Genomic DNA, 22,009 nt, shown 5'->3' with positions numbered 1-22,009 from the left:
ATTAATGAATAAAGTTATTATTGTTATTATTATTTTTTAAATTAATAATAATAATATAATTATTTGGTGTCACTCCTTTGATCAGGATTCTGCATGAGTGACTCCTTCCTCAATCAATTATTTATATTTATTCTTAATAATTATATTTTGATTTTATTATTTATAATATTATAGATATTCTGATTCTTCTTCTTATTACTGTTATTGTTGTTATTATTGTGTATATTATTGTAATTATATGATTGTAAATTTTGAGGAAAATAAATATCTTGTTCTGTTGTTCTGTAATTGACTCATTGGCAAATAAAATTAAAAAAACAGTGCAAATTTTTGCAGGGTAAATTGATCTTAATAAGCCTAATTTATAAAATCAAACAATATTTATAACATATTTATAAATCAAATAAATTTTTTAATAAACATTATAATACAAATATTTTATAACACGATAAGAAATAAATATGAATCAATAATAACATTTTGATTATTTGAGTAATCATTTATTGAAGATTCATCAAAAATGTATTTAAAAAAGAAATCAACACTTGCTAATGTTAAGCATACATCATTTCAGCCATATAAGACATTGGTTTAGGTATATACAAAAGTTGTTCAAAATAAGATGCCAATTCTTCAGGATTTGAATCTTCGGGCGTTTCCCTTAGTGGCAACTTTTTATTCAGAAACTGAGTGCTGCAACTCCAATTGTTAATATTTTCTCTTTTCATATTGTCTGTTACTTTTTTTGAAAAAAAAAATATTTCATTGTTGTTTAGGTTATTGTTCAAGAACTCATCCGAGTTTTCAGATTCATCTCCTATTTTTCGGAGAACAAGTTTTGGGCGATGCAATAGATGTTTTTCTTTATTTTTCTTTTTTTTTTTAATACTTTTACAGATTTCTCCATGTAATCTAAAAAAAAGAAACAACATGTAATCTAAAAAAAAGCAACAGCATGTTACCTATAAGATATTCAATTTGGTTGCTTATGTAAATGAAAATAAAAATAAAAATTTATTTAAAAAATAGTTTAAACGCTGCCTTTTTGATTGAATTCAACTTTAAAGTTGAACTTGATAAAAAAGGCAGTGTATAAACTATTTAAAAATATATATATATTTTTTAATATTAATTTACTTCCAACAAGGCTGCAAGCAACCACTATTAAGTTGGAAGTTACTAGAAAATAAAAAATATAGAGTTAAAGAACAAGAAAACCGTTGACAGAAGACTTGAAAAGATGTAGGTTGTATGAGTCAGGAAAACATGATAATGGGAGAGAGTTTTAAAGGATTAAAGCGCGGGAAAAAAACTAGACAAATAAAAGTTTTTAGAGCATACAGGGACAGAGACAGTAAAAGGATGAGACTTTGCTGAACAACAAGTCAAAGAGAATGAGCTTTGGTTGATGGAACTAGAAAAGAGAAAGTCACACAACCTTACAACAATGGGAGAGAAGCTCAAGCTTGGCAGATAGAACAGGTCCCTCTCCCTCTCATTGATAGGGTAGCCATTCATCTAAATAGGAATGTTGACAGTATTATGATAGTTGTTTGCAGTATATAACTGAGTTTTGTTGGTGTTAAAATTCACAATCCAATGCAAGCCCCAATAAAGTCATACCTCAATGTGCCAAAGTCATATTGAGATATGACTTTAGCAACAGAACTGGAATGATTTGAATGTCTAAAAATTGGTTAACCTGTTTAATTAGATTGGACGGAATAGTATAACCAAAAGATTCAAGAGTAAAGAAAAGTTCTTTGCAAACAGTTAAACTTTATCTTTGGGAGAGGTAATAAGATCCCATGTATGAGCGATAGAATGTTAGACCTACCTATGTCAATGGCACTGTTGAAGATTTTCTAAAAGTCTCTAGAGCCTAACTTCTGTGGTAAGATGCGAGATTTAGTGAACTGAAAATAATGGAGCTTACATCAGACAGCACCTTTTTACATTGATTTCTTGCAATAATAAATAGGGGTTTGGTAGCACATAAAAGAATAATCAAAGGATTCAAACCTGATTTCTCAACAAATAGGTGAGTTGATGCGTAAGTATATCCCCAAGCCAAACATGTAACTATTGGAGTCTTTGTGAATCAAAGGATGTAAAGAATCAAAAGTTGAGTACCCATTAATACTGAAATCTGAAGAAGGAACAGCTGAATTTAAATTAGCCTCACAAAGAGCAAGCAAGCCTAGTGAATTTTGCAAGAGGTAAGATTGAACTCATGGAAGGTTACTTCGAAGAACACAAATATTTGTAAAAGATATATTGAAACAGTTAGGTGGTGATAATGGTTTTTTATGTTTGATATCTTGGATCACTTTAGGTCACTTTGCTATGCAGTTGTCTCAGTCCCATTAATTAAACTAAAGTTGTAACTTAGGGCTCTTTATGTGGCCTCAACAATGCACACCGAAATCATTAACAGGGACACCATTCATGCCCAACATGACACTGTTAATAGTCTGATATTTTACAGCTGTTGACGGAATCAGTCTCTCTGAGAGCAACCACAGACTTCGGGAAACCTTACTACTAGCTGGTTTCATAACCATTAAACTGAGTTTTAGAGCTGTACCTTTAGTAGCAAAAATATTTTCACAAAATAACTTTTTTTACATATCTTCTGTTATGCTTTTTTCTTTTTCTTTTTTAACATCTTCACCCAACAAGGCTGCAAGCGACCACTATTAAAGTTGAAAATTACTGGAAGAGAAAAGATGAAGTTTATAAAGCAAGATAACAATTAACAGACAACTTAAAAGATTGCAAATTATATGAATCAGGAAAATGAGAAAAACGAAGCAAATTCCAAAGAACTTATGTTTGAGGAAAAAAAACTAGACCAATAAGAACTTTTGGAGCATTTAGGAACAGTCACAGTAAAAGGATGAGACTTAATTGAATGACAAGTAACACAAGAATGAATTTTAGTAGAAGGCACAAAAGACGCTAGCTCATTAGAGCATGAGATAATAGTTTTAGAGAGATCTAACCGTGAACCATGATGTATAGAGATTATTGTAAAGTTGCTAAATGACAATGCTGCCATTTAGCAACTTTAAAATAATACTAAGTTACAAGCTGTATTTTTAAGTACTTTTATGACAGAGTGACGAAAAAACAATATGAAATTTAAATGCAATGAACTCAAAACATTATAAACAAAAATACTTTTAGTTAATTTGATATATCTATTAGGCTGAAGCGATTTTCATAGCAAAAATTTTTTTGATTGTTCCTAATATTATTGAAAGTTTTTTTTAGAAGAATGTCAACCTGGGACTCAAAAGATGCAGAACTATATACCATTTTTGAAAATATTATTATAATTCAAAATTAAAACTACAAAAAGCACAATTAAAAAAAACAAAAAAAAACAAACTAAAAACCCTCATTTTCTACATAACTTGCAAAAAAGCAACAATTTTAGGTACATTTTTGCAATTTTTTTTACAATTTTTTTACTAATAAAAAGATTTCATAAACTAAAATTACCATTTTCAAACCCAGCATTTTATTTTACACCTTTTAAGTGCCAGGTTGACATAGTTTAGTAAAAATAAAATTCCATTTATATTAGGATTCCTCAAAAATTTTGGTTCCTATAGGAACCTCAAGAAAAAGGTAAGATTGTGTCTATAATAAGGGTAAATCTGTCATTCAACCTCTCTTGCATTCAAATTTTATCCTACCTGATATAGCAAACAAACAGGTTGATCAATTGCTTGACATTCATATCACTCCAGCTTCTGCATCTAAAGTGATTTCCTGCTTAGACTCTTCTACAGCATGTGGTCCGGACAATTTCAGATGTGCTCTCTGGAGTTTTCGCTTATACTTTCAAAACTATTTAATAAGTGCTTATCAGAGTATTGTTTTCCAGTCTGCTCGAAGCAGCATCTATTGTCCCTATTTGTAAAAATTCTGTAGAGCAACCTGACTCGCCTAACTACCATCCCTTTAGTCTTATTCTTATCATAATCAAAGTTTCTGAGTTTTTATTTAACAAATAATTAATCTCTCATCTTGAATCTAATAACTTACTTTCTAATCATCAAAATGGATTTCGATCTTCTCGTTCTACTGCTGGTTTGCTAACGGTAAAAACTGATAGGTTTTATCTTGCATTAGATATATGTAGACTATTACTTTTGACATTTCTAAAGCCTTTGATAAAGTTTGGCATGTTGGTCTTTTCCGTAAACCCTCTTCTTATGATGTATCAGGTAACATTTTTAAGATTATTGAATCCTTTCTTAAAAATCGTAGTTTAAAAGTTTCCATCAATCTTCTTCATTTCCTGTTACTTCAGGAGTTGACAAAATCTTCTTCATTTCCTGTTACTTCAGGAGTTCCTCAAGTTTTTATCCTTTGTCCTATACTTTTTTTAAGTTACATTAACAATCTCCCGGAAATTCTAACATCTAAGTTGGCATTGTTTGCTGATAATACTACCATTTATTATTGTCTTGATAAGTAGCCAACAATCTCTGATTGCTTAGAGGGGATATCTAAGCTTGAAAAGAATCTCACTTCTGCTGTAGCATGGTAATCTTAGTGGCTGGTAAAATTTAACTCAGATAAAACTCTGTTTTTTTCAGCTAAACATTATTGCAACATCTAGATCTTCCTATATTTATGAACGATAATGTACTTGATGAGTCATCTGCCATTTGTCTTCTAAGATTAACTCTTACTCCTAATCTTACTTGGAAACCAAAATCAGTATCTGCTACGATTGTATCTCTTTATTATGCTTGCCACTTTCTTACTCCTATTCTATTCTTTATATCTATAAATCTTAAATCAGTCATTGTATGGAATACTGATGCCACATCTGGAGCGGATCTTGGAATGATGCCCTTTCTCTTTTAGAACTGATGCCATATCTGGATCGGATCTTGGAATGATGCCCTTTCTCTTTTAGACAAGGTGAAAAAACTCATTGTAAACATGGTTGGACCTGTTCTAGCAGCAAACCTTCAACTAATGCCACATAGTCATAATGTTGCATCTCTGTCTCCCTTCTATAAATACTATAATGGACACTGCTCTAAAGAGCTAGTATCTTTAATGTTATCTACTAAAACTCATTCTCATATTACTGGTCATTCAATTAATTCTTGTCATTTTACTGTAACTGTTTCTAAATGCTCTAAAAAATCTTGTTCATCTAGTTTTTTTCCTCCAACATCAGTTCTTTAGAATTTACTCTCTTCATGTTGTTTTCCTAATTAATATAACTTGTAAGTTATCTGTTAATCATGATCTTGCTTTATGAACTTCATCTTTTCTCTTCCAGTAACTTCTAACTCTAATAATAATTGATTGCAGCCTTGTTGGAGTTAAAGATGTTAAAAAAAGTTTAGATTTGTTTGTACCACTCCAAACAATATTACCATAACATAAGTAACTACTTATAAATGCAAAATACAGCTGAGTTAGCATGGTGTTATCTAAAATTTGATGAGTTTTATTTATAATGCCAATATTTCTTGAGATTATATTGCTAATATAATATGATAAGTTTTCATCTATTAAAACACCAAGTAATTTGTGAAAAAGCTCAGTTATAATATTATTTATAAATTATATCAATAAAGATGCAGGAATAAATTGAAACTTTCTTTTAAAATAGGATAATTTAACTTTGTCAGTGTTTAAAGATAGACTGTTGGCGGTAAGCCAAATTGAAATTTGTGACAGTTCCTTGTTTGCTACTTAAAATGTAGTAACAATATTTCTATGAGCATAAAATAGTGCTGTAATCAGAAAACATGAGAATAGGCAGTGACTGATGGTTTATAGAGATCATTAACATAAATTAAAAATAATAGAGAACCTAAGACTGAGCCTTGTAAAACCCATAACGATGTCAAAACGCCATTTAAAGATATAAACTCTTTACTTTTATAAGTCTTTTACTAGTTACTTAAACTAATAAACCATTTATGATATTTTTAAGAAATTCCATAACATTTTACCTTTTGAAATAAAATCTGATATTAAATGCTTTTGACAAGTCTATAAATATACTTAGAAAATTTATTATGATAAATGCCAGCTGATAATTTCAACTAGTTTACTCTGTATAGTAATTTGATCAAAAATCATTTTGGTAATAACAAAGATGATTTTTTTTCCGCCAAAAATGCAAATAGTCTACTATTATAGAAGATAATCTCAAGGATTTTAAAAATACTGGTAGCATAAATATAGGTCTATAATTTGTTATTAGACAACTATCTCTTTTTTTAAAAATGGATGAAATGACTACTACAGGGTTTATGGCAGTTTTAGAAACCCATTGTCCCTGAGTATTCCCTGATTTTTACCCGATTTCAAGTACTTTTTCCCTCAGTTAGGATGGTAAAAATTATATAATTTTCCTTGTTAATGTTAAAGGATGTAATACTTTTGCAACTGAATCCATGTTCTCCTAATAATTTTATTAGAATTTTTGAGGAGTTAAATACTTCTTCTTAATTAATTGATAGCAATCTGTTAAAGAAAAGTTTTTAAGAAATAAAAAGTAGTTTAATAAGGAAAAAATATATAAAAAATATATTTTAAAAAATAACAAATTGTATCTATCATATAATCTTATATAAAACTAAAAAACATTCTCTGAGTTTTCCCTGATTTTAAAGATTTTCAATAAAAGTTCCCTGAATTTTCCAGGTATTACCTGATTTTTTAGAATTTAAAAACTTTTCCCTGGTTTTCCAGGTTTTTCCTGAGTGCCATGAACCCTGTACTACTTTCAGTTTATTAGGAAAAACATCTGTTTTTAGAGATTTGTTAATATATATATATATATATATATATATATATATATATATATATATATATATATATATATATATATATATATATATATATATATATATATATATAAATATATATATAAATATATATATTATGGAGGATCAGTTTTAAGATAATGGATTAAAAATAATATAGACTGTTAATTATTGAGTTAATAGATACCTTATTTCATTTTGTATACGTTTAGAATTTTGTATTGGACTAACCATTAACTTTTCAAAAACGAAATCTAGTTCTTCTTTTTTCTGATTTTCCTTATGATTTGTAATCGTTGTTTTCTTGACCATACTCATTTCAAAAATCTTAAACATAAAATAATTTTTTAAACATGCAATGATTTTCCTTTTTGCATTGTCATTGATTACATTAAATAATGTTTTGCCAGCATATTTGTTTTTACCTGCGTGGTCACACGTAAAATTTCCGTCCACAAGTTACGTCACACGATAGTGAAAGGGATTTGTTTCTTTTAATTAAAAAAGTGCCTAAATCATCAACTGCCGTAATTCCGATTTAAATAAATTGGAATTGATTTTTTAAATTGACTTAATTTTTATTGGAATCGACATTTTTTAATTAAATATATATTTAACAAAATACTCTCTGAGATTATTTGTCCGTTTTGTCACTGTTAATTTATACAGCTTTATATCAAACTATAGGAGTGCAAAAAAGAATATATGTACGTTCCAGTTTCTCCATACCTATTTAAGCCTGTCGATGTATGTAACTACACTGTGAGTAGGACCATATCAGTCAATTTATGTACGCATTTGTTGTTATTATTGTGTGAAACTTTAAAAAATATAAATAATAGATAAATATAGTAATTTATCAGGCCCTTAGGAACTTAGTTTTAAGGACCTTTTTTTGTCCTTTTTTCATTCAATTTTTTCAAAATTATTTATTTGAAATAAATAATTTTGGGGGGGCAATGACCCTGTTGCCTCCCCCCATCTCCTTCGGTTGCTACGGGCCTGTAATTAAACAACAATAACAGCTAAAACACATAATATAACTTTCAGATACATCAAAACACAAAATACGAAAACAAGTTCTCAATACAAAAAACATCAAAATCCAAAAGTTTTATTTTTTTTACAGTTACATTTTCACAACTAAATATTAGTTACAATTTTTTCACATCGTAATATAAGCAAAATATACATCCGTTACAAAAGATTATATTTAATCAAATACTGCTTAAATACATTTAACAGAAAAAATAACACTTAGTTAAAAAAGAAGAAACAATTGAAAAAAATAAATTTAGGGAGCATTAGAAAAATATAATATGAAGAACTTGTTAAGATAAATTATATTGTTATAGGAAACTCGTATAAGACTGAATAAGTCTTATCATCGAGAGCCTTGGGATATTACGCAAGATACACATAACCATTGTGATTCTTATGCACAAATATTTTAAATATTAATGTGATCAAATTTTGTTTTGTTTTTTCTAGTTGTATTATGATTTGTGTGTGTGTGTATTTTATTTTATTTTATTCTTATTCATTTTTTTTTTTTTTAATGTTTTTTAGATATATATAGGGGAGAGCGGGAGAAGTGGGACACGAATTTTTTTTTCAGGATAATTACAATATCTTTTTTATTTGATGTATGAACTGAACCAAACTAATCTTAACAAATAAAGCAATGTTTGGGACACCAAATCGCCCCTAAGATTGACAGAGTGTTTTAATAAAGTATATATTTTTGGTTTAAGAGGAAACCTGCTATTGGGGTAAAGTGGGACAAGTGTGGGAGAAGTGGGACAAGTGTGCGGGAGGAGCGGGGCATTTGGGGGAGATGTGGGACTATATAAAAGCGACTCCAAATTTAACTAAACATTAATTTCAGCAAATTTTGATTTTAAAGTTATGTTTAGTTTAAATAAAACGCGGCAGTGGAGTAGTGGTAGAGCGCTTGGCTTGTGAGCGAGAGGTTCGGAATTTGACTCCCACCACGTCCCTGGAAGCACCATGTTCAACTTAGTTTCTCCGCGCAGCTGGCCTTGTTTGTAAAGGTTCTTGTTTCCAAGTTAGAAGGTTGAGAGAGGGTTGTAACCAAAATAAAAAAATATTTTAAAAATGCGTAGCCTCCTAGCCTGAAATGGCCCCCTTGGAGAGGTGAATAATAGAAAAAAAAAATCAAATTATCAGTATCTTTTTCAATCAAATTAAGATTACATTTTGAAAATTAAAATTTCTTTGTTAAAAAAAGAAAAAAAGTTATTTTACATTTAAGATCCTAAAGTTCACTTGGAAAATTATTTCAGCTTTTGTTCTTGATGCTGTTCCAGCAAGCGGTTGAGGCAGGACTGTTTTTATATCATTATTATTCACACTACGAATGTCATTAATTCTAGGTTTGACAAATTTAGAAGTTTCTTTATTCTGGTATTTCAGGAAGCTGACCTCTACATCAAAGTTTGTGTCTATTTCCTTCTGCACTATGCCTACATTATAAGAAATGGCGTTTTTACTGCAAACTTCGCAAAGAACATAATCACTGACACTCACATTTTGAATAACGCTAAAAGAAACAGTTTCCAGTTCTTCTTCAACTCTAGTCAGTAACAATTAGCAGAAACATCATTTGTTATTTTGTTGAAATCTACATCAAGGTTACTGTTCGATTTGCGTAATATGTTTTTGCTAACATTTTTGGATTTTAGAAGGACAATTTTTTTACCTTTTTTTTTGTTTAATACTTCATCTTTTATTCTTATCTCTGGTGTTGATGTGGCTATCATACACTTTCCCTTTTTACATTCACGTCTTAAAATCTTACGAGAAGGTGCCTGTAAAATATATATTATAGTATTATATAATTATAGAGTTTAAAGAAAACCTGCTTTAAAATATGTTTTCATTGGACCAAAAACAGACCTATCTAAAGGTTGCGTCTTATGTGAAGTATGTGGCAAAGTCATCATCTAAACATGATTCTCTTTTGCATATTCGAGTGAATGTAGTGAAAGGTGGCTTTCCTGATTATCCATAATCAATAAAACTTTGTGATTGGCTGTTGGGCATGCAAACGTAACAAAATGTTTTAAAACATCTATAAATATTTCAGCATTCATCCATCCAAATTGATTGGCTAATCCAATAGAACCTTCTGGTGCTCCTCTTAGTGGATTTCTAAATAATTTTCTTGGGAAAACAATAACAGGGGGTATTGCTACACCAGCTGCGGATACAATGCAACACACTGTTACTAATTCACCCTTTTCTCTAGATGTTATTTGCCCAACTTGCTTTTTTCCTTTTGATGCAATGACACAAGGAGTTTTTTGCACAGTAGTAAAAACTGCCTCATCAAGATTAAAAATTTTAAATGATTATGCTTTAGACTCTGATATACCTTCTTGTAATTTATTAAAGAAAATATCAATAGTATACCAATTAAATGCCGATGCTCTCGCAATTTAAGATGCCACTGGTTTTGTAACAGAGAGTTTTTTTTTTTTTTTAAAAAAATCCTGTTAACCAATCTTGACCAGCCTTTTTTTGCTCTATCCAACGCAAGGGACATTTTATTTTGTTTGCTTGAACCAATTCAAAAGCTAGAGCTCTTACTTGAACTGGTGTAAAGCCATATAACATATCAGAACATGACTTTAGATAAGTGCTCAGTGTTTGTTCTTGCACAACAGAGAAAATCATAGAATGTTGGTAATTTGGTTGAAGATTAGCAGCTGGGTATTGACACTTTTTTTTATACACCTATGAAGTGCAGTCTTAGAAATGCCCGCTGAATATGCTGCTTCTCTAAGTTTTGTTCCGTTTTCCACTTCAGCTACAGCAACTTTCGAAATGTTTTCTGAAATAACGGGTGATGCGGAAGTTATCGGACAAAATAAAAACGTCAATAACTTATTTATAAATAAAAAAAAAAACTACTATTATATTTTTTTTAAATAATGCATTTATCTTTTAATAAAAATATATTCTTTTTTATATGAAAAAACACCTGGCCAAAATAAATAGTTAAAGTCTCCATGATACTTGTGAATAAATGGAAGAAGTCGTTTTTCTAAACATTCATTAATATAGATTGATGAATTGATCGCTACAGCCTTGGAAGTGCGAAACAATGGCTCGGACATACCACGGTCAGATATGGCTATCCACATTAATAATTTTTTTGGAAATTTCTCTTTTCCTATAAAACGAACACTTTCTGGGCATGTCTTTTTGTTGTTTGTGTAGTATCCAGAATTTCCAGGCATGTTGTCCCCTGCAAAACAAAAGTATTTTTCGTCATCGATGACTAGAAGCGACTTTGTGTTATAGAGTTGGTCAACTAGTTTCCTGCTTCTTTTCTTTGCCTTTATTTGTTGTTCTATAGTGTATTTTGGAGTCTTTTCACGTTTTCTATATTTAATATTCATTTTTTTTAACTGACGACCAATTGTCGATTGATTTACACCGAATTTAATACCTATTTTTCTCTGACTGACCCCTTTTCGATTGTTGACAAGTCTTGTTAATTCGGCTTTCTTTTCTCTAGTCCAGGATGTCGGACAACCAGGGTGCTTTCTATCAGAAAACGATTGAACAGTTTCAATTCTTTTTAGGTTATCATATATTGTACTTCGAGCAAATCCTTCCTTTTCAAAATGATTTACGATTTATTTTTTTTTATATTAGGTTTATTTACAAAAAACATTTTTAGTCACCTTCGAAAAGATCCTTGTTCAGCTGCATTTAACCTCATTTTAAATAATTGTGTTTCAAATAATAAAGTTTATATTTTATAGAACGTTTATGCCTACGCATAAAACCACAAAAACTAATTATTATACTCAAATAATGAAATTAGGATTTGTCCGATAACTTTCGCATCACCCATTATGTGGAGTTTACTTTTTCTTCTATAAACTCCAGGCATGACCTGAAATTTAAAAGAAACTAGGTTTGATAAAAAATGTTTATTTGAAATGGTATTAAGATTACTGTTATTACTATATCTTATATCAGACTATTATGAAATTATGATTTTATTTAAGATTAAAAAAACTTTTTATGCATGCCTTTTGCTTTTCAAATGCTTTCAAATTATTGATGTAAAAAGAATTCTCAATTTGCTCCAAACAATAATGATGAATCAAATCAAATTTATCTTAATAAAGATCTCTCTTTCCAAATTTTGTTTTAAATCCACTGTATACAGGGTGACCAGCCAAAAGCTTATTTAAAAATTCCAGGATATTTCCAGGACTTTTCAAAGATAATTTAGAGTTTTTCAAGGATATATTGATCTTTTTTCAACCATAAAAAAACAAAATATGTAGTCTTCAAAATATGTTTTATATATAAGTATAAATATATGTTGTAATATATATTTAACACTTCTATTTAATCTCTTTCTTAGATTGTTCAAGTTTTCAGTGAAATATCAAGCTCTTTAATTGCCAGTTCTTTTTCTAAAATTGTATTTCTGAAGACATTTGCTTTCGTAAGGATAGTGACGTTTCACTTTTCTTTTGCATCAATGCTTAACTTGTCAGCATCAGTTTTAAAAACTTTGATGCACATTGCAAAATTTTCTTTCTGTTTCTTTATAATTACAAATTTTTCATCAATCAATTTAAGTTTCTTGCTTACTTTGTCTATCTGATTCTTATTTTCTTTCAACATTGAATTGTACCTATTTTATGCTAACCTTCAGTTTTTTAAAAGATCACTGGGAAGCTCATACTGATGAATAACAATGTCATGGGAATTGATGTGGTCATAAACTATTCTTTGGAAAAAAAAAAGAGATCTTTCTTGTAGATTTTCTAATAACAACTGCTTGTTAACACTAAATCCTTATTCTATTGCCTATTGGCCATGAGATAAAACAAAAATGATAGCACAGACTTCCCGCAATGCTGAATACTTTTGAGTTTTGTGCAAACAGACACCAAGAAATTATTCAAAAAAATCAGTTAATTCATTAAAGAAATCAAATTTATTTATTATTATTTCAAAGACTCTAAATCGAACAGATTCTGCACCAAAAAATTCATCAACTGTTGTTTTACATCATCTGCATCGCTAATTGAAAGCCATTTTAATGCACTTAATCTCTCAGCATGACCCATGAATTTCAGAGCGGATACTTCCTTGTTTTAAACCATTGCATTTGAAGACAAAGATGAAGCATTCCTCCTTAAAGAATACTTCAATGGGCATCTTTATTGTAAATTTTGCAATAACATTATGATAATCTGTGTACATTCTTTCTTAAATTCTAATTTCTCTTCTGGTTAACAATGAAGAGAACTTAGCATTTCAGTGCTGTTCCTATGTCAATTTGGTCTACTTATAGTAGGTTATTTGATTTCTCTGCTTCAATCTTTGGTAAACTAAATGCTGTTACAACTTCTTTTAAAATGTTTGGTTTGAGAATTATTTTCATTAAATTTCGCAACATATTTTCTAAACTGTACAATGAAAATGCCACCATAGATCTGTCTGTTTGAATGAATGTATGTATGTATGTATGTATGTATGTATGTATGTATGTATGTATGTATGTATGTATGTATGTATGTATGTATGTATGTATGTATGTATGTATGTATGTATGTATGTATGTATGTATGTATGTATGTATGTATGTATGTATGTATGTATGTATGTATGTATGTATGTATGTATGTATGTATGTATGTATGTATGTATGTATGTATGTATGTATGTATGTATGTATGTGTATGTATGTATGCATACAAATATATATTATTGCTGTCTGTAAGGCCCCATGAACAATGTGCAAACTGCAATTCCCCAAATTAACTATACCACAATATTCTTTTTCCTGCCTATATTTATCTGACATTTTCAAAACCTCCCAATTAACATTGGGGCCATCTATTGATACTTGAATTAGTTTTCCAAGATCAAACATCTCTGTCGCTTTAATGAGTTTGTCAAATAAATTTCGTGAATTAGGGCGTCTGAGGAATTTTGAGTCAATATATCTAGCTTTTACAACACCAGAACTTAAATTCCAGTATCTAACTCAGAAATCCATTTTTTTATTTTTCAAGATAGCACTCATACTCTCATCATATGACAAAACAAAGATTGGTGATGCTGTGACATTAGAGAAAAGCTGGCGTCGATAGTATGGTGCTAATCCAAAATTATTAAGGTAATTTGCTTTGCTAGATGCAAACTTTGATGCTACTGTGCTATCAAAGAATATGAATTTGAATATTTCATTTAAATTTAAGCACAACCTTAAAGAAAAATGTGACTTTACTACATTCAAGCTCCATATTATTTCTGCCTTGGTAACCAGAGCTGAAGATTGAAGATTCTCAAAAGGAGGCTGTGCTCATTTATAGTTTATATTTTTCTTTTAAATTAGGAGAACTTTTATGTAAGTTACTGATAGAACACAGCCAATTAATTTGCTACAAGCCTTTCAAAATTCAGGAAAACATATATTTAGATAAAAGTATAAAAACTTAAATTAAAATAAAAAACTAATAAACTACCAGTAAAGAATATATCTGCTGCATTTTTTGTCTTTGCATTAAATTTATGCTTTTAACTAGCTGGATAAGAATTCAAGACAGATACTCCCATGTTAGAAACATTAACATCCGTTCTGCATCAACTATAGCTTGCTTTTTTAGAATTTGAAATACAAAATATTACCAAAGAAGAATACATTTTGTTGTATAGCCATTCTGTTTGAAAATGAAAATTCTTTGTCTTAGGCATTATATTACTTATGTATCATACTTTTTAAATAATTACTAGATGTTAATAATACTGACAGTAACAAAAGATTTTTTGAAAATTAGAAAATGCATAATTAATAAATTCAGTGGAAATCTATGCAATATTAATAATATTTCTCTAAAAGGTAAAAACATGATAACAAAATATTGAACTATTTCAGAACAAAGTTCAAAGATTTCCACGATTTATTGGTAAAAGGGGTGTTTTTCCATGACATTTCTAGGACCTATCAAATTCCAGGACATTTCCAGGTTTTCAAGGTTTTCAAGGACCTCTGGCCACCCTGGTATAAGAACTAAAACTAAAGTTAAATATTTATATTAAAAGTATTAATATTTTTCTTTTGAAAACAATAAAAAAATTGTAGCTACAATGTTCTAGAAGTTTCCGCAATAAAATAACGCAAAACTGTTAAGGAGAAGTGTATGTATGTATGTATGTATGTATGTATGTATGTATGTATGTATGTATGTATGTATGTATGTATGTATGTATGTATGTATGTATGTATGTATGTATGTATGTATGTATGTATGTATGTATGTATGTATGTATGTATGTATGTATGTATGTATGTATGTATGTATGTATGTATGTATGTATGTATGTATGTATGTATGTATGTATGTATGTATGTATGTATGTATGTATGTATGTATGTATGTATGTATGTATGTATGTATGTATGTATGTATGTATGTATGTATGTATGTATGTATGTATGTATGTATGTATGTATGTATGTATGTATGTATGTATGTATGTATGTATGTATGTATGTATGTATGTATGTATGTATGTATGTATGTATGTATGTATGTATGTATGTATGTATGTATGTATGTATGTATGTGTGTCTGTATGTATGTGTGTATGTATGTATGTATGTATGTATGTATGTATGTATGTATGTATGTATGTATGTATGTATGTATGTATGTATGTATGTATGTATGTATGTATGTATGTATGTATGTATGTATGTATGTATGTATGTATGTATGTATGTATATATGTATGTATGTATGTAGCTACAATGTTCTAGAAGTTTCCGCAATAAAATAACGCAAAACTGTTAAGGAGAAGTGGGACAGCAACTTTTTTCTTTGTCCCGCTTTACCCCCATGTTGGAAGATGAAATAAAACTAAAATTACAGCCACACAGTTAAAGCTAAAATACAAATTTAATCACTAAATGTTAGTTGATAAGTGCATTTACCTATAAAATAGAAAAAAGGTGCAACAACAGTTGAAAATAAATATATACATGAGTTACTAGACTGTCAGCAAAAGTACTTTTTTGGGGTACTTTCGAAAAAAAGGGTTTTCGTTGCGTGCATGGAGGGGAAATGATGTCTACTAAAAAGAGTACATGAAATCTATACATTTACATTAAACTTATTGGTAATTGAATGCAAAAAATTTTCTGTGAATCGTGAAAGTACTAATCCCATTTTTTTTTAGCATAAATAGTATATTAGCATAGATATTGATTTGATAAATGTTTAGCGCTTTCATTTCTTTTAATAGAGGTTTAGCATCTGTGTGTTTGTTTTTATGATATATAATTCAAGAAGCATGTTTCTGCCGTTGATAAAGAGACATTAATTTTGTCTTGTATGTGCTTCCCCAAGCAATGTTAGCGTATGTAAGATGACTATGTATAAACAAAAAGTAAAGAATTTTTAAGTTTTTTTGTGATAAAAATGGTCTAGCTTTGAAAAGTGAACCAAGATATTTGAGTGTTGATGGCCTTTATTTGGGCTGTCCATGAAAAATTTTCGTCTATAACCACTCCCAGAAATTTAATTGATTGGATTTTTTCAATATTGTTGAAATCAATATTTAGAGACGGAAGAATTGATGGAAGTGCATTTTTTTGTTGCTTTGAATAAAATAAAATATATTCAGTTTTTTGAACGTTTATTGATAACTTATTAGCACTGAACCATGTTTTAAATTGTCGAAGCTCAAGGTTGACTTTATCAAAAAGGTCATCGATGAAAGAAAACAGATTTGTAACATCTACAAACATAATGCAATTAAGATTTGTAGAGGCTTTAGGAAGGTCATTAATGTAGAGACTTTAGGAAAGTTATTAATGTAAGGAACATCGATTATTTAAATAGCTATTATTTAAATAACTGGTGAACTATTTAATAGTTTTGTTTTTTATACCATATTTTTTCATTTTTTCGATCAGAACTTTATGGTTGATCGTATCGAAAGCTTTTGTATGGCCAATAAAGACTCCCAATACAAACTGTACTTTATCAAAAGATGAGCTGATGTTGTTCATGAGGTCTATGATTGCATGTTCCGTTAAATGATTCGTTAGAAAACCGTACTGATATTCAATTAAAATTTTGTTTTCTGTAAGATACAAACTATTAAAGTCTACAGTCTGTTAAAGATTATTCGTTCAAGAAGCTTGAAGAATACTGAAAGAACTGAGATTGGTTGAAGGTCTGTAATTGGTTAGTGATGCCGTGTTTCCAGTTTTAAAAATTGGTAAAATTTTTGTTATTTTTAATTTTTCTGGGACAACTCCTGTTCGAATTGATGAGTTAAAAATATTAAAAAAAGGATCTTTTACAAAGGGTAAGATATCTATTACTACATTGCTGGAAATATCATCAATGCCTGGAGCTTTTTTTTTAGTGATTTTTTTGCTTCTTCGAACTCCTCTAACTTTAGATCGTTATCAGGATGTAAGCTAGTATGGTCAGTAAAATAGTTATTAAATGATTTGTTTGAATTATTTATTTGTGACGCTAGGTTTGGGCCAACATTTACAAAATAATTATTGAATTTTTCGGAGATTCTCAAATCCATTTACTTCGATTCTGGAGGGTAAAGTTTCTGATTTTAATTTAGTTTTACCAATAATTTCGTTCATAATGCCCCATATTTTTTTAATACTACCACTATGTTTTTGTAATTGATTGGAAAAATACAACTTTTTAGATTTTTTAAAAATTTTTTCAAAAAGATTTTTGTGTTGGTTATGGATCGTGAGATTTTTTTATATTCCTATTTTTTAAATACTCGTTGTATAATTTTTAAATTATACAACGAGTATAATTTAAAAATTATAATTAAAGTTTAAATATTTAATTTTTATTTCCTTTTTCTGTAAGTGGAAAGTGCTTATTGTATAGTCCAATTTGGCAATTTAATGATAAATATAAATAAAATATATCATTCGCTCCATAAAGGCAAATCTGAGTCAGTCGCATAAAGATCTTGCGAGAAAATTTAAATGAAGACAAGCTTTAATAGGAAAAATATTTAGATCTCAAAAGAAACTATATTAAACCAAAGAATTTTTGCAAAATTGATGACAAACCTACTGCAAAAGGAACTTTTAGCAATTGTCTAGCCAGCAATATTTTTGTCAATCGAATAATAGATGTTGCTAAAAAATTCAAGTATACCCAAATGAAGAAAATTGCTTCCTAGTTTCTTATATAGCAAGAAATTTGCTCTTGTGGTTTGAAAAGTACACAAAACATTACTTGTAAAACTTTAAAAGTGGCACAATCGCCAATTTCTAAAAAAAGTTCTATATATGGTAAAAGATTACTACATCTGTCCAACAACAGTAGTCCAAGATTATATGTACACTTTTATTACCAGATGTAGTTACATCTTTAAGAAGCTGTAACTACATCTGGTAATTTTTCTCCAAGTCCAATAACATCTGGAAGAATTTTCTCCGGATGTAGTTTGTACATTTGAAAAAAATTCTATATGAAACTACATCTGGTTAAAAATATTGCATTATTAGTTAATATTTTTTCCAGATGTAGTTACATCTGAAAAAATTCCTATATGTAACTACATCTGGTTAAAATACTGAGTTATTAGTTAATTCATCTCAAAAATAACTTCATCTTAAAAATCTACAGATGTAGTTGCAAAGATGTTATTACACTTTGATAATTTAAAATTTGTAACTACATCTGTAGAATCCACAGATGAAGCTGTACAGATGTTATTACACTTTGATAATTTGATAGATGTAAATACATCTGTAATATTCATTTAATTTTTTCACAGATATTTTAGACACCAATTTCAGATGTTATTATACCTCATTATATTTACAGATGTTGTTGAACAGATGTTATTAGACATGGAAAAAACTGATGTTGTTACCCTGACCCCTCTATATCAAGAATTATTATTTTTAAAAATATAAAAAATAGATCCTTTAGAAAAAAAGTGTGAGAGGGGGGGGGGCACGTGCACTCCGGTCCCCTCGTTGTTGTCAGCCCTGTTTGCCTGATTCAAGACTCAAATTGAAAATAAAGTTATTGGGAAATAAGAATATTTTTTTTTGAAATATATTTCACTTTGCAATGACCTGAAGTGCTATTTTAAAATATGTCCCTTCTGAGCATTTGTGAATTGGCTAAACTTATTCTCCAAAGAGTCAATATAGATTCAATAAAGATCTACATAATTCAACAACACTATTGCATGTGTGGTAAACTAACTGTGCAGTGTGACTAGTAAGTTGTCACACTGCGCAACTTTAAAGCAAAAATTTCACAATTGAAAATATTTTTTAAACTATCACCATCAGGTACTCTAGCTGTTGCTGTATTTATCATTTATCATTGAATTTAATATTTGCACCTATTCCCTAAATAATAAAAAACTTTCATCACAGTACAACAACGTTGCTAAAATCGGCTTACTAGAGGCAGTTAACTGCCTTTAGTATCACCGTGTCGGTACTTAAATTGTCGTGTAGATATAGCCTCGCAAACTTACCTTCGTGTAACAACTGTAGTTTTGTAACAAACTGTAATTTGAGCGAAGTGGAAAAAAAAACTAATTGGTTTGCTTGTAAATTTAATGCTGATGAATATAACTTTAACTTTAAATTTAGTTTCATTATGTCGTTTTTAAAGATAAGCGTGGAAAGACTTCTTGAGCAAGAAGTAGAAGAAATTAATAGATTTGGAGAAGAAAAGTATGTCAAGCCTTTAACTTTGTCAGAGGAGCTAACACATAATGCAGAAAGAATAGATTTTTACGAAGGACAATTTATTGATATCGAAGATTCTGATAAATCCATAGATGGCGATAAAAATGATGTAAAACAAAAGTCACCTTGGGAAAAAATACATTCTAAGTTACGAATTTCTCTTTCAGAAATTTGTGTGTTGTTTGATGTTCTCCAATGTATTAATTTAAAGAAGTATTTAGTTCTTGATCGTGTTTCTCAAAATCCAGAAGTCCCTAAGCCAACTGTCCAAATGTTAGATAAAAGGAAACTTCTTGCGAGAGCTGGAGCTTTAATATCTAATGGGGCTGCCATGCTGCATAAAGAGTATTTTCAAAAAAATCATAGTGATGTAAAAAATATAGAAGAAACTGAATATTACTCTCAACTAATGAAATTGCGACAACACTGGCGTGTCAAAAAAATTGGAACTCAAATAGTCAGTGACATAAGTCTGAAAACATCTGGTTCAAAGTTCTGGCACCCTGGTTTTGTTGAAATTAAGATGGCAAATCAAGAAAATTGTGAATACGACAAAATGTTTAGTGCAAATGTTAGTTCTGATATTCTTCAAGATTCATATATAAATATAAAAGTTATTGATAGTAAATATAATATTTTTTCTGAAACTAGCTCAACATTCTTATTCAAAATTGTGAAAAATACAACCCCTATATGGAAACAACATTTGATGAAAGGTCAAGAATACCTTTTCAACAAAGAGATTTTTTTCAATTTGGCAAGTGAAGCATTTAAAGTAGCTTTCCCTGGAGTGGAAGTGCTGAATGAAACAATAAAGTTTTTAATTGAAGATGCTGTTGTTATTGTTAGTTTAAATCCTTACTATACAGATTGTGAAACAACATCAAAAAAAATTACCAGTTATTTAAGTACACCTGCTGATAATCTTAGATTAGAACTTTATCAGTTGCAATTTAAAAATTACATGTTAAATATGATTTCACATGACAATAACCAAAAACAGTTAAATAATTCTATTTTTAATACATTATTATCCAGTAAACAAAATGCAAATTTAAGTAGAACTAGTATTCTTAATGAATTTGTAGATGCTGCAAAGCATCAAGTGTGGATAAATAGGCTCAAAAAATATTTTATAAAAAAAAGTAATGGTTTAATTGAGCCTAAGCTAGTTGTTCACTGGAGTGTGATCAGTAATTTTTCTACATTAGCTAGTATATCATATTTCTATCAAACAACACAAACAAGAATGTTGATCTCTGTAGCACAAAATGAAATCAAAATAAACTTTCTAGACTTTACCGTTGTTAGACTACCTTTCGATATTGAGTCACTTGATTATGTTATTGACCTAGACATTTGCAATTCAATAGCGGATCATATCTCACTATTGTGTCAAAAACATAGGTGGAAGTCTATCAAGTATCAATCTCCTGATAAAAATAAATCACAAGTTAGATATTGCATTACAGCTTATTTGCCATCATTAAATCGTTATTTAAAATTTGTTGTTAAAGAAATTAATGAAGTTTTAGTTGAGGTGTCTTCTACATGCAAGGATGATAACTTTTTATTAGATGAAAGTTTTGATAAAGTATGTGTTTCATATGAACAAGTTTGTTGGTCATCGATTGCTGGTGAGACATTGACAGAAAAAGTTGAATCGTTACTAATAAGCACATAGAGAAAAATTTGAAATTGTTTTGTCAAAAATTTGAAATTTTTTTTATTGAAATATTTTGTCTATATTATGTTTTCAATGAAACTAGTTAGAAATGTGTGAGATAAGAATTTAAAAACGATACATAAAAATAATTAATTGTGATTTACATTATAAATATTAGAGGTATTTCATAAAATAAACTTATTTTTGAATTGAAATATTATAGTCATTATGAAAAAAAAAATATATATAAACTAAGAAAAGAAAATAAGAAGTTTGGTTTATCTGATAGTTGATACATTGACTTTAATATGTTGTGTAGAAACATTTCTTTTATTAGAGAAATTTATTTTGCTTTTATTTTTGGAAAAAATGTTGAGGGAAATTTTAATGTTTCGCAGTTAAGATGACATACATCAAAATATTTAACGTCAAAATTGATTATTAGTGATTGATGACCCAAAAAGTTATCAATCGCTGTTCAACTTTTTGTAAGAATAGTGAGAGTAATAGCTATAAGGTTTCTTCAAAAATAAAATGAAAAATTATTAAAGTTCACTATTACTTTATATTCTATTCTGAGACCACGCTATCGAAGTTTTTTCTTTAAAGTGGAAATGCTCTTAGTAACAGGAAGTTTTTCAATAACAAAATACAATTATATTTTTTGTACAAGATTTATAAGATTCTTAATCTAAAAATTATCATTAATAATCTAATAAGTTAGTTAATTAAGTTACACAAAGCCACAAC

The 22,009-nt window shown here is 29.0% G+C and overlaps 1 protein-coding gene and 1 long non-coding RNA gene across 2 annotated transcripts; one reads left to right on the top strand and one right to left on the bottom strand.

Moving 5' to 3' along the window:
* Nucleotides 1-391: 391 nt before the first annotated feature.
* Nucleotides 392-7,259, bottom strand: LOC101241383 (uncharacterized). The gene is made up of 2 exons (XR_010642196.1): nucleotides 7,003-7,259; nucleotides 392-912 (listed from the first exon to the last, which is right to left on the bottom strand). It is a non-coding gene; the product is annotated as an uncharacterized LOC101241383 (long non-coding RNA).
* A 12,099-nt stretch (nucleotides 7,260-19,358) lies between these two features.
* LOC101241470 (mediator of RNA polymerase II transcription subunit 17) lies at nucleotides 19,359-21,474 on the top strand. The gene has a single exon (XM_065812266.1). It carries the CDS (start codon nucleotides 19,502-19,504, stop codon nucleotides 21,275-21,277), a length of 1,776 nt encoding a protein of 591 aa, XP_065668338.1. The 5' UTR covers nucleotides 19,359-19,501; the 3' UTR covers nucleotides 21,278-21,474.
* Nucleotides 21,475-22,009: the final 535 nt, after the last annotated feature.

This window comes from Hydra vulgaris, chromosome 12 (genome assembly GCF_038396675.1).
Source record: "Hydra vulgaris chromosome 12, alternate assembly HydraT2T_AEP".
NCBI classification, from domain to species: domain Eukaryota; kingdom Metazoa; phylum Cnidaria; class Hydrozoa; order Anthoathecata; family Hydridae; genus Hydra; species Hydra vulgaris.
Note: the sequence above shows the minus strand (reverse complement) of the source record. Positions and strands in the feature narration are given on the sequence as shown.

Coding starts and splice junctions, on each gene's coding strand:
- LOC101241470 (XM_065812266.1), top strand. CDS start 19,502: ATGTCGTTTTTAAAGATAAGCGTGGAAAGACTTCTTGAGCAAGAAGTA.